The sequence below is a fragment of the Bos javanicus genome, chromosome 10 (genome assembly GCF_032452875.1).
Source record: "Bos javanicus breed banteng chromosome 10, ARS-OSU_banteng_1.0, whole genome shotgun sequence".
Lineage (NCBI taxonomy): Eukaryota > Metazoa > Chordata > Mammalia > Artiodactyla > Bovidae > Bos > Bos javanicus.
This window is the reverse complement of record NC_083877.1, coordinates 28,598,679-28,612,408: the sequence shown is the minus strand read 5'-3', so window position 1 is coordinate 28,612,408 and position 13,730 is coordinate 28,598,679. Positions and strand designations below refer to the sequence as shown.

General features: G+C 41.7%; 1 protein-coding gene across 1 annotated transcript in view; it reads left to right on the top strand.

Moving 5' to 3' along the window:
- The window catches only part of RYR3 (ryanodine receptor 3), a 557,133-nt gene that overhangs the window by 311,448 nt on the left and 231,955 nt on the right, over nucleotides 1-13,730 (top strand). Inside the window, exons 18-19 of the mRNA XM_061430666.1 lie at nucleotides 722-963; nucleotides 12,130-12,322. Of these exons, the coding sequence (XP_061286650.1) occupies nucleotides 722-963; nucleotides 12,130-12,322 (435 nt within the window). The remainder of the gene's footprint in view (nucleotides 1-721; nucleotides 964-12,129; nucleotides 12,323-13,730) is intronic.

The following is a 13,730-nucleotide window of genomic DNA, read 5'->3' as shown; positions in this document are numbered from 1 at the left end:
TTTTTTAGATTCCATGTGTAAGCGATACTATGCAGTATTTGTCTGGATTATTTCTAATAGTGACTTCTTAATGCTTTTAAGAGGCCATTATTATTAATAATGCCTATGGGGAAAAGCTTAAATCAATTTACCAGAAGATGGAACCTGAGTAAGTCATTTCTTACACTTACAGAAAGAAAGAGGAGTTTGCAATCATACAACTCTACATGATGTTTTCAGCATCTTTACCTATGGTTGGCACTCAGTAAATGTGTGCTGCCTTGACTATTGGAACATATATCTTTTATATTTTATAACGGAATTAATGTTGTCCTGACATCTCCCACTAAGAACTTGATCAAGTGTTGGAGGCTTGAAGATTATTCTGCTTTAGAACAAGACAAAAATCATGAAATTGCCCTTGCTCTCAGTTTAATTGGGCTTTCCTGGTGGCTCAGACCATAAAGAATCCACCTGCAATGCAGGAGACCCTGGATTGTGAAGATGCCCTGGAGAATAGAATGGCAACCCACTCCAATATTCTTGCCTGAAGAATCCCATGGACAGAGGATCCTGGTGGGCTTTGCGAATCCCATAGGGTCGAAAAGAGTCAGACATGACTGAGCAACTGTCAAGTTCACTTTTTGGTTTAATTGGGCCCGTGCCTCCTATGGTCTGGTTCAGTTTGCTTTCCTATTTCTTAAGAGTCTGTAGGTGCCACCTGTCTCATGTTTAATTTCAGTATTCGGCCAAACATCTTCCTGGGAGTTGCTGAAGGCTCAGCACAGTACAAGAAGTGGTACTTCGAGCTTATCATCGACCAGGTGGACCCCTTCCTCACAGCAGAGCCCACGCATCTGCGGGTGGGCTGGGCCTCTTCCTCTGGCTACGCTCCTTACCCTGGAGGCGGAGAAGGATGGGGGGGCAATGGTGTTGGTGATGACCTATACTCCTATGGCTTTGATGGACTTCACCTTTGGTCAGGTGAGCACCTTGCCGGGGCTTCGGCCCCTGATTGTTCAAATGGAAATGGTTACTTCTTGTTGAAATGATACAGGCTCAAGTCTCAACTAAGTAGATGGTTAAGTAGGAAGAGCATCACATCTGAAATGAGACTGCCCTGCTTTTTTGTATGTATGATTTTATGTGTTTGTTGGCTGTGCTGGGTCTTTTGTATATATGATTTTATGTGTTTGTTAGCTGTGCTAGGTCTGCGTTGCTGCATGGGGTTTTCTCCAGTTGTGTGACAGGTGGGGGCTGCTCTCTGGCTGTGGTGCACAGGCTTCTCATTGTGGTGGCTTGTCTTCTGCAGATCACAGGCTCTAGGGTGCATGGGCTTCAGTAGCTTAGTTGTGGCACTAAGGCTCAGTAGCTGCAGTTCCCAGGCTCTAGAGCACAGCTTCAGTAGTTGTGGCAGCTACTGAGTTGAGTAGTGGCAACTACTCAGTAGTTGAGGCTAAGTTGCTCCAAGGCCTATGGGATCTTCCCGGACCAGTGATCGTACCCACGTCTCCTGCACTGGCAGGTGGATTCTTTACCACTGAGCCACCAGAGAAGCCTGAGACTGTCCTCTTTTAAACCACGAGTCTGTACTTCAGTTACATCATCTAGTACAGATCCCTTAACTTTTCTCAAGCTCAGTGTCTGCTGCTTTACAATCCTAATTGCATGGATTTGTCAAGGTTACATGGGCCAACAGGAAAGGAGAAAAAGACTGAGCATTTATTGACTTTGCAGTAAGCTGCATATCTTTTGTACCTTTTTCCTCTCATTTTATCCTTACAATGACCCCCTACAGTGGATAATATTGATCTCATACTACAGACATGGAAACTGAACACAAAGATGTTTAGTTAACTTACTCTCAGTCATGCAGAGAAGCCTCCATATCTGACTACAAGTCTGTCATCTGGTGGCTGTAACATGCCGCCTTGTCATACACCTTATAAGGTGTCTGGATCTGTACCTGACACACAGTAGTTGCTAATCTCTTAAAAGATTTCAAAACTTCCTTTTTAAATATACAGTTACACTTTCCCCAGAAATGTCCGTGGTGGTTGCCTGTGGAGAAGTGAGTTGGCTTCTGAATGGGTGGAAATGTAAGACTAACCCTCATACTTTTACCCACAGCAGAGGCTCTACCCCTCCCCTCTCCTATCTACAGCTTGTCTTATCTGTATCTTTTGCAAAACTGGAACTGGAGATATAGTGTTCCTTATAGAAATTTCTTAGGTAAGCATTGTGCTGTGTGCCTCTTGCATAAGGAACCAGGACATACAATCCTCTGTAAATCCAGTACAAGGGGAAAGTTTGTATGTACAAGGCAGACCTATGTATTTTCATTTGTAACCGAGAACTACAAAATCCATCACATTTTCCTCCTCCTTTTAGCTTCCAGCTAAAACCAATAGCTCAGGTCCTAGTGACATGTTTCTTACAGTTGATCTTTACTTTCAACTGATCAATATTTTTTAATATTTGTGCTATTTTATATTCAGTATAAACATTTTTTTACCTCTTAGGAATGATGCAAATATGTTTGTTTATATATGTATCTGGGATCATTTATAAGAAGAAATTGCCTGATTCTGTGTTTTGTGTATCCCAGGGGACAGTGTGTTGCAGACAAAAGTGGGTACAAAATGGCAGGATGATAGAGTGAAGTGAATGTCTTGTTCTCTTATCCTCACAGTTTAACTTTCCATTTCATGAGGGGTGAAGGTGGGTCTTCTCTGGATTCACAGAGCCCCACTGTAGAGGCATGGTTTCTGTGGTCATACAGTTGTAGTAACATTTAGCTTAGGTTATCATCAGATGGCATAAGGATCTCAGAAAGTTATCTCTGGGGAAGTGATTTGAAAACAAAAAATCACTATTCTCATATACTTACAGCTCCTGAGTTTAGTAAAATTGAACCTGTAGGGGAATGAGTGGGGTTGATGAGAGAAAAGTGTTGCCCACTGCCTGCTGGTTGCTGCTCACTTCCTGCCCTCTCTTCACCACAACCCGAGCATATTCTCTGGATCCCAGGTGCATGCGCTCAGTTGTGTCCAACTCTCTGCAGTCACATGGACTGTAGCCCATCAGGCTCCTCTGTCCATGGAATTCTTCAGGCAAGAATACTGGAGTGGGTTGCCATTTCCTACTCCAGGGGATCTTCCCAACCCAGGGGTCAAATTTGCATCTCTTGCACCTCCTGCATTGGCAGATGGATTCATTACCCCTCACTACCTGGGAAGCCCTCCCTGGACCCCAGGCTTCACTCATGGAGAACTCTGGATTGACTGAGGCAATATGAAGTCTACCAAGACCCTTAGATGGAGCAGATTGGCCCCTAGTTTCAAAGAAAAACCAACCATTCTCAAAAAAAACACACATTTATTCCATCTTTTCCAGATTTCACAGCCCTCCATGGGGCACTTGACATATCCCTTTATAAAAATTTGCAAAATAAATGCAACAGTGAGTCAGGAGGCAGAGAACCCACAAATTGCACATCCAGAAAGCACTGCTGTCAGTGCATTTTAGGACCTGGACGTCCATCCTGTTGTAGGATCAATCCATCCTATTGTGTGTCATTCCAGGAATGTACAATGCTCCCTTTTTCCTTCTTATCCAGTCAAGACCAGAAATCCAGGTGAATATTACCCACATAGTAATATAACTTCACCTAGGAGCATTTTGGGGGTCTTCATCACTCAATCTTCAGCATCTGGTGAGATGTCAAGAAACCAGCATCCATAAAATTGGCATCTTTTATGCTCACTAAAATGCAAAGCTTCCTTGGGTCTGGGCATCATTCTGAATTCTCCAACTTGCGCCCAGGTAACATTTATCTTGCAGAAGGCAAAACAGGTAAATATGTCAGCGTGTGCACCAGTGGAAGAAATAAGGTTTCTGTTAATGACTCCCACCAGGACAGCAGTGAATTTTGGACTGTCTGATGAAGAGGTCTAATAGTTGATGGAGAAATGAAATGGAAGTGATGCTCCGACTTACTACAGGAGAGAATAGAGGGTGGCTAGGGAGAAATGGTGGATACTGGTCTGACCATTTTTCTTCCTTTCTTGAGATGTAAATGCCTGGGTCCACTGCCTGTGTTTCTTATTGGAGTATAGTTGATTTACAGTGTTAAGTTAGTTTCAAGGGCACAGTGAAGTGAATCAGCTATACATATATTCACTTGGGTTTTTTTTAGAGTGTTTTTCCATATAAACTGTTACAGAGTACTGAGTAGAGTTCTCTGTGCTACACAGCGTATTCTTATTAGTTATCTATTTTGTATATAGTAATGTATACATTATCAATCCCAATCTCCCAATTTATCTCTCCGCCCCCCAATCCCCTGGTAACCATAAGTTTGTTTTCTACATCTGCGCCTCTACTTCTGGTTTGTAAACAAGTTCATTGGTACCCTTTTTTTTTCAGATTCCACTTATAAGTGACATCATGTATTTGTCTTTCTCTGTCTGACTTACTTCACTCAGTGTGACAATCTCTAGGAATGGGAAAATGTTTGTAAGTGAAGCAACCAAGAAGGGATTAATCTCCAAAATATACAAACAGCTTATTCAGCTCAATATCAAAAGAATGAATAATCCAATCAAAAGATGAGTGGAATATCTAAATTGACATTTCTCCAAAGAAGACAAACAAATGGCCAAAGGCAAATGAAAAGATGTTCAACATCACAGTTATTAGGGAAAAGCAAGTCAAAACTGCAATGAGGTATCACCTCACACCAGTCAGAGTAGCCATCCTCAAAAAATCCACAAACAAATACTGAAAAGGGTGTGAAGAAAAGGGAACCCTCTTATACTATTGATGGGAATGTAAATTGGTACTGTCACTAGGGAGAACAATATGGAGGTTCCTTTAAAAAACTAAAATTAGAACTACCATATGACCCAGTGATCCCACTACTGGGCATATTCCCAGAGAAAACCATAATTCAAAAAGATACATGCACCCCACTGTTCATAGTAACGTATTTTACAATATCTAGGGCATGGAAGCAACTTAAATATCCATTGCCAGATAAATGAATAAAGAAGATGTAGTACATATGTACAATGGAATATTACTCGGCCATAAAAAGAACAAAATAATGCTATTTGCCACAGTGTGGATGGTCTATTACCTTTAAACTTATCTATATGCATAAATTAAGCCACAGCCTTGAGCTGGACTTTACTACTTATTAAAGCACAAAGGATGTTGCTGAAGTTGGAAAGGATGGCAGAGCCCCTAATACTTTTGTCAATAGAGAAATTTAAGAAGCAGCAGTGTGACTTTGGAGTTATCCCTGGGTTTGAATCCCAGCTCTTCACTTACTTGGTTTTTTTGACATCAGGCAAATTACTTAACCTCCCAGATACTTGGTTTCCTCAGATGAAATGAAGATGATACAAGACTTTTAGGAAATTTAAATGAGATGAAGGATGTGAAGTTCTTGACACACACTAAATACAAAATAAATATCTCTTACCTACTTGCATTGTCTATGAAGTCAACTATCATAGAGATCAAGTGCAGAGTTCCGGGTACCTCCCTCGAGACCATGAGATTAGCTCCATCCTGAGAGGAAACAGAGCCCAGGTTCCATGCTGAATGGGGAAGAAGGTCTCAAAGTGACATCCTGGGAAATATGAATGAGTTTTTCCTCTGTATAGGAGGAGGGCAGCCTCCATAGGTCTTCACCAAGCCTATGAAGTTTCTTTCAATCATCAGCTGTACAAATATCCCCCATTTGAACCCTGCCCAACCCTCCCTACAGGCTCCTGAGTCAGCCCAGCCACTGTGAATATCCTTTCAGAGGAACGGCTCTTTTCTTGTCCTCGCATCACTTTCCCTCTCCTGATACAGCCTTTACATATGTAGCCTTTCAGAACTGCAGTTGGGGGTGAATTTGGCTCTCTCCAACCAGTCCATTCTAATGGAGATCAGTCCTAGGTGTTCTTTGGAAGGAATGATGCTAAAGCTGAAACTCCAGTACTTTGGCCACCTCATGCGAAGAGTTGACTCATTGGAAAAGACTCTGATGTTGGGAGGGGTTAGGGGCAGGAGGAAAAGGGGATGACAGAGGATGAGATGGCTGGATGGCATCACCAACTCGATGGACGTGAGTTTGAGTGAACTCCGGGAGTTGGTGATGGACAGGGAGGCCTGGCTTGCTGCGATTCATGGGGTCACAAAGAGTCGGACATGACTGAGCAACTGAACTGAACTGAGCCTATATAGTAGGGCTTCCTAGGTGGTTCAGTGGTAAAGAATTTGTCTGCCAATGCAGGAGATGCAAGATATGGGGATTCAACCCCTGGGTTGGGAAGATCCCTTGGAGTAGGAAATGGCAACCCAATACAGTATTCTTGCCTGGGAAATTCCATGGACAGAGGGGCCTGGCGGGCTACAGTCCATGGGAGTCACAAAAAGTTGGACATGACTGATCATGCACACACATGTACACATACACATACACAGCCATACAGTACATCACTGATTAGGGAGCAATTTCATAGGAGGAAATCACACCCCCTCTTCCCTTGTTGTAAATTTTCCCCTTGAAAATTTTGAATAAGCAAAGGAATTCACCTTCTCAAGAGAGAAAGTGATACAGAAAGTAAATGAATGGGATAAAATTCTTTGCTGATTCCTTAGCACTTCTGACTCATCAGGACAATTTGATGAGAGGGCTCCTGCATCCCTACTAGGACGAGCTCCAGGGTATTGGTTCATCTATCAAAACACAGCCCACTGTGACTTGGACTTTTCCAACCACAGTGCTATATGTAGAGGATTCAAGAAGTTAGCTGTAGGACACCACAGTTTTGATGTATCTGGATCTTCTCTGTTTCCAAATGCCTGAGTATTTGTGTTTACGTTATAACACCAAACTCTGCGGTGCCTGGGGCGATGGAGATGCTGAGTGTCAGTGTTTCCAATTGTCTACATGACTCATCAGAAGAAATAAAAGCCTGCAGTAACACATCCTTAGGTTCCTTTGAAGATGTGTGGCATGTGATTAAGTGGCTTTTTCCTTCATCTTAAAATTGCTAGGCTTGGAATGGCCTTTCCAAGCCCTCTGGGACCTTCCAACGGTCCTGAGCCTGTAAGTCAGGGGTTTTCTTCAGACTTACAGAAGCTGCAAGTCTTCCCAGACTGTCCCAATAGGTGGTCTCTAGGATTACTCAGAGTTCCTAATATCTGGCAAAGCAGTTAAAGTGATTGAGAAATACTCTCCGTGTCATATTTGCTTCTCCTTTCTACAGGATCACATGCCTGTTGGTTGTGCCAAAAGCATCCAGTACATTTTAAATGTATTTGAAAGTGCCTGTTTAGAGCATGGTCTTTCAGTAAGATTTACTGATTTTTCAGTAACTCAATTTTCAAGTCACTTTCCTGGACTCAGTCCTCAATGCTATGATTCTCTGTACTGTTGTTTTTACCTAATATTATAAAGGACATACTATCCCAACAATATGCTAGTAAGCTTATCTCCTATTAACCTAGTAATGGAAGTGTCTGGAGTTACACGAGCAATAGAAATAGCATTTATTGTAGGTTGCACTGTGTCAGGCTCTTCCAGTTACTCTTATGGAATAATTCATTCAAAACTCACAGTCACCCCTGGACATTATTATTTTCATTAGATAGATGAGGAACCTGAGTTCACAAAGGTAAGTGACTTGCCCAAGCTCACACAGTAAGTGGCAGCACCAGGACTCAAGCCCAGGGAGCCTGGTTCTAGAAACACCCTTTCCTGCTACGTGCAACTGCCTCTCGAGAGGTACACAGGACGTAAGTCATTGTCTTGTCAAAATCATGGGAATAATAATTTGCTGTGCTCAGTCGCTCAGTCATGTCTGATTCTTTGTAACCCCATGGACTGTAACCCATCAAGCTCCACTGTCCGTGGGACTATCCCGGCAAGGTTACTGGAGTGAGTTGCCATTTCCTTCTCTAGGGAATAATAACCATACCTTAAAAAACCTCTTGACAGCATCACTGGGAGCATTACTTTCCCCATTTTGTGGACATAGAAGCTGACTTTTTAATGAAATCACAGCAGGTAAAGACTGGGTATTTGAACTCAGCCCTTTCTGTGGCTCTGAGACCGCTCTCACCCCCACCCAACCCCCATGCCACCTCATTACAGGCAGTTGGAAAAACAAGCATATTGTTTAAATGTGGATGTAGAACCCTTCAGAATCATCTGGAGTCATGAATACTCTCCTCAGGTAGAGATTGCTTCTTGCAGATGGGAACGGTTTTATGAAACAGAATGTACAAAAGCAGTCTCACAATTCCAATTTTCTAGTTTCAAATCTTTACTCACGTTTTAGAGCTGATGTACTTTATCAAATGACCTTTTACAACATGAATGTTACATGAAATGGACTCTTTTATTCAAATAGACTTCTCATTACATTGCCCTAAGCACATGCTTTATATCCAGTGATTAACCACAGACTCCCTTCAGTTTCTGGATAATACTGATCCCAACTCTATAGTCTCTATATGTTTTAAATATAGGCTCAGACTACGATTTCAGCTTGCCTACAGATGCTCTTAACAAATGTTCCAATGGCAACTTCTAGGCTCGCAGCCTCTTAAAATAAGGAAGATAAAAGACAATGTCCTTCACCACAAGGACACAGTTGCTCATCCTGGTGGTGGCTTTCAACCGAGGGAGCACACTGGACAGAAACTCTCCCAGCCATCCTTCCTCAGGAAGGCCCCTGGTGCTGTGGTATAAATAAAGCTTGGAAGCTTGGTTTCTGATGGCATCAAAGCACTGCTGTGTGAAGAACATCCACCATGAAGGCTACTCTTCATCTTTTTACTGGCTGAGTCTCAGACTGGCACAGAAGCCAGGAATAAACTCTGAGAGGGTGGGATGAGGGTGCCAGAGTCACAATTCAATACGGTCAGTTTTGTCCCAGTTAATGTGGATCTCAGAAAGGTGAGATCTGTTAGTATCTTTGTTTTCTCAGCTGTGTCAGGCCTTAGTTGCGGCACGTGGGCTCTCTCTAGTGTGGCATGCGGGCTTAGTTGCTTCTCAGCAAGTGGGATCTTAGTTCGCTGACCAAGGATTGAACCCATGTCCCCTGCACTGAAAGGCAGATTCTTAACCCCTTGGCCACCAGGGAAGTCCCTTCATTTGTATCTTTATCCAGTAAGGATATGGATACTTTTGAAGTTAGTTGTCTAACTCAGCATTTCAATTAATTCCTGGTTTTCACAAATCCATAGAAATCTCTTGGGATTTATTGAAATGACTGCAGTGATATTTTCCAGAAGTTAAACTAATTGAAAAAGAAACAGTTGACACAGGAAAGATTGGTTTTTAATGGAAAAACAAGAGCTCTTAAGAATGAGATAATTATGGCAAGGTTTGCTGAGGCCTCTTGAGAAACCTGTATGCAGGTCAGAAATCAACAGTTAGAACTGGACATGGAATAACAGACTGGTTCCAAATAGGAAAGGGAGTATGTCATGGCTGTATATTGTCACCATGCTTATTTAACTTCTATGCAGAGTACATCATGAGAAACCCTGGGCTGGAAGAAGCACAAGCTTAAATCAAGATTGCCGGGAGAAATATCAATAACCTCAGATATACAGATGACACCACCCTTATGGCAGAAAGTGAAGAGGAACTAAAAAGCCTCTTGATGAAAGTGAAAGTGGAGAGTGAAAAAGTTGGCTTAAAGATCAACATTCAGAAAACAAAGATCATGGCATCTGGTCCCATCACTTCATGGGAAGTAGATGGGGAAACAGTGGAAACAGTGTCAGACTTTATTTTTGGGGCTCCAAAATCACTGCAGATGGTGACTGCAGCCATGAAATTAAAAGACGCTTACTCCTTGGAAGGAAAGTTATGACCAACCTAGATAGCATATTCAAAAGCAGAGACATTACTTTGCCAACAAAGGTCCATTTAGTCAAGGCTATGGTTTTACCACTAGTCATGTATGGATGTGAGAGCTGGACTGTGAAGAAAGCTGAGCGCTGAAGAATTGATGCTTTTGAACTGTGGTGTTGGAGAAGACTTTCGTGAGTCCCTTGGACTGCATGGAGATCCAACCAGTCCATTCTAAAGGAGATCAGCCCTGGGTGTTCTTTGGAAGGAATGATGCTACAGCTGAAACTCTAGTACTTTGGTCACCTCATGTGAAGAGTTGACTCATTGGAAAAGACTCTGATGCTGGGAGGGATTGGGGGCAGGAGGAAAAGGGGATGACAGAGGATGAGATGGCTGGATGGCATCACTGAGTCGATGGACCTGAGTTTGAGTGAACTCTGGGAGATGGTGATGGACAGGGAGGCCTGGCGTGCTGCGATTCATGGGGTCGCAAAGGGTCAGACACGACTGAGCGACTGAATTTGCCAGTGTGCATTGAATGTTTCAGATGCTGTTGTGCTGTTACTGTGCTGGTGGTCCAGGTTCTTTATTCCCCGACCACCCGTCATCAAGCCCAGCCTCTCCAAACTCTAGCCATTCTGCAGATATGTCATACACTCATATACTCCTTTTGCACAAGCTGTTCCTTCTGTCTGGAATGCTCATTTCTTTCTCATTTATCTAGTGAACCTTTCTTTCTTCATTTTAAACTTGTTGCACACTCCCAGGCTGACTTAGCATCTTCTGCCTTTAAAGACATCTCATCATGTACACCTTCACTCAAACTGTTACACTGAACTGTAGTTCTTTATTTGAACTACGAATTTCTTCAGGACTGGAACTGGGTCCTCTGTCTTTGATCCCCAGCCCCAAGTTCAATATCTGCCTCATTACTGTTTGTGGAAGGGTGGGAGGGAATATAGTATGGTTTTGTCAATTACCCAAAATAACCAGAAGTGGGTACCTAATTTTTCATTAAGGAGAATGTAGTAGTTTCACTATTTTAAAATCCACCACTTGGTTTGGAATCTATTACTAGAATAGTAATAACCACTGAAAACATTAAAGAGTTCTAAACAGAGATTAGAAATATTACATAGCATAGATGTATGTACAAGATTTATGAACAGCTCATATACTCATCATAAAGGGATTTTTAAATTACCTTTTAATGGTGTGTTATTGTCATTAAACTCTATTTTCTGATGAATATTCCATTATAAAATTAAATATTTGCAATGTGATAAATGGAAAAAACAAGTTACAAAACCTACAATATCCCAGTTTGAATATTAATATATATATATCAAAAAGTTAAAAATTTTTATTTTACATTTTTCCATTATTTATAATTTTCTATATATACAGTTAACATTTATAAAAACGTGTACTGCTTCCATGATCAAGAAACACGATATACACTTCTAAGAGCTTTGCTTGAAACCCTGTTCAAGGGTTTTTGACGAAACCTTTTGCCCCTTCATTGCCCCCAACTGAACTGAAAAGTTGGTAGGGGGATGGGCAGAGTGGTTCCAATAATTTACTTCTAAACCTTTCAGAATTAGATGGTATAACATAGACAACTTAAGAGATGATTTTCCTACTACTTCAAGTTAGGTCAGGAAATGATAAATCATCTTACAAAAGATAAGCAACAATAAAAGAAATCAGCAGTACAGCAAATAACTGACAGTGGGTTTCCCTGCCTCAGTAAAGTAATAAAATTCTTTAGAACTAGCAAGTAAACTGTTGGTGACTAGATAGTCTTGCCCTACTCACTTGGACAGCTCCTTCATCCAGTGCTGAAGCAGCCATGTCTTTTAGAGGACAGGGAAGAGGGGAAGGTCTTTGAGTATCTGTGAATACACACACGCACGCACGCACGCACGCACGCACGCTCGCTCACGCTCTCTCTCTTTCTCTCTCTCTCTCAGCCATCCCTAGCAATGCAGTTCGCCCATTACCTTAGACACCAGGCCAGAATCTGAGCACACATTGAATGGGTTGAATTCTCCTTTGTTCTCATTCCTGGCAGCCTGAGCGTTTGCTCTGGGACTCATCTCATCATGGCTGTCCATTCGCAGAGCTTAGGAAACCACTGCTCATTGCTCACCTCACACAGGAAAGGCAAAGTCGCATTTAAATGCAGTGTATCCAGACCTCTGTCCCTCCTCCCCGCCAGGGTGGCCTGTGAATGTGTCCCCAGAGTCCCACATGCCTTCCTCCTGTTCTTCGCTCACCAGGTCGCATACCCAGAGCCGTGGCCTCCATCAACCAGCACCTCCTGAAGTCAGACGACGTGGTAAGCTGTTGCCTGGACCTGGGGGCACCCAGCATCTCTTTCCGCATCAACGGGCAGCCTGTGCAGGGGATGTTTGAGAACTTCAACACAGATGGGCTCTTCTTCCCTGTGGTGAGCTTTTCAGCAGGTGTCAAGTAAGTTATGGCTGTGATTTTATGGAGAGTAGTTGTTCCCCCACCTCCCCATCATTCCTATGAGCTGGCAAGCATGGCAATCTCCTTCAGGGTTTCAGCACCATGAACCAAACTCCCCCAAGAAAGCAATGGAGAAAGGGGAGAAGCAATTTAGAGTCACGTGTATATACTTTTTGGACACATACCTCCTGCCTGGGTTTATATATAATGTCCTCTGATAAATAGTAAGATGAATAAGATAAATCTTACATAGAAAATGACCTTCATAATTATAGCAAGTATTTTATGCTCTTTATAAAAAAATTTCAAAGATACCATTATAAATAAGACAATAAATACCACCCATAATCCCAGTGTTTACTTATAATCTCTATTACTATTTTGGTGTATTTTCATCAAGATTTTTATATTATAGATACATGTATTTTTAAATTAACATCATACTAAGTAGGAAGTTTTATGTCTTGATTATTTTTTATTCAACAATAAGTAGTAAGTTTTTTCCTGAGTTATTAAGTATCTTCCTCAAAATGATTTTTATGGCCAATAATACCCTTTTATTTGGCCATCCATAATATAACCATTACTTTGTGTTAGACTTTCATGCTGATTTCATTTTTATTGTCACAAATGAAATTATTATCAACATCCTTGAGGATAACTCATTGTCTGCATTTCTGTTTAGTTCCTCCCAGAAGCAGATTAAAAGGTATAATATTTTTAAAGTCTAACCTTATAGTTGCTTGGCTGAAAAGACTTTCAGAAAGATTGTATAAACATTCAGAATTCATGATCAACAATTCTAAAATCTAAAAAGCTCTGAAAAGCATCCATTTGTTCTTTAACTGATTTCACTGCAAAATCTGACCTGAACTCATTTTATGGCAAAAACCGTCATCAACAGAAATCAGACTGTTTTCAATTTTTCGTGTATTCTATTTCTTGTGAATATTTACGTGTAACTGCAAAAATGTCAGTGTGTTTAATTATGGAGTACAGCCTCTCACCTAGCTGGAAGTTCTGCTTAATATATACTACATCTTATCTTTGTTCTTTTTTATTTATTATTATCATTTGAATTGGCAGCTCCAGGTCTTATTTGTGGCACATGGGATCTTCGATCTTCCCTGCAGTATGCAGGATCTTCTTAGCTGCAGCATGCGGGATCTTTAGCTTTGGCAGAACTTTTAGCTGTGGCATGTGAGATCTAGTTTTCTGACCAAGGGTGGAACCTGGCCCCTGCACTGGTATCAGAGAGTATAAGCCACTGGACCATCTAGGAACCCCTGTCTTTTTAAAAATCTAAAGTCCCAAGTCTGAAGAACAGCTGCAAAAGTTTCAGAAAAAGGATTTGTGCCTGTGGTATCATTTAAAGTAACCCAACTGATTGGCTCCTCGTTAACTTTTA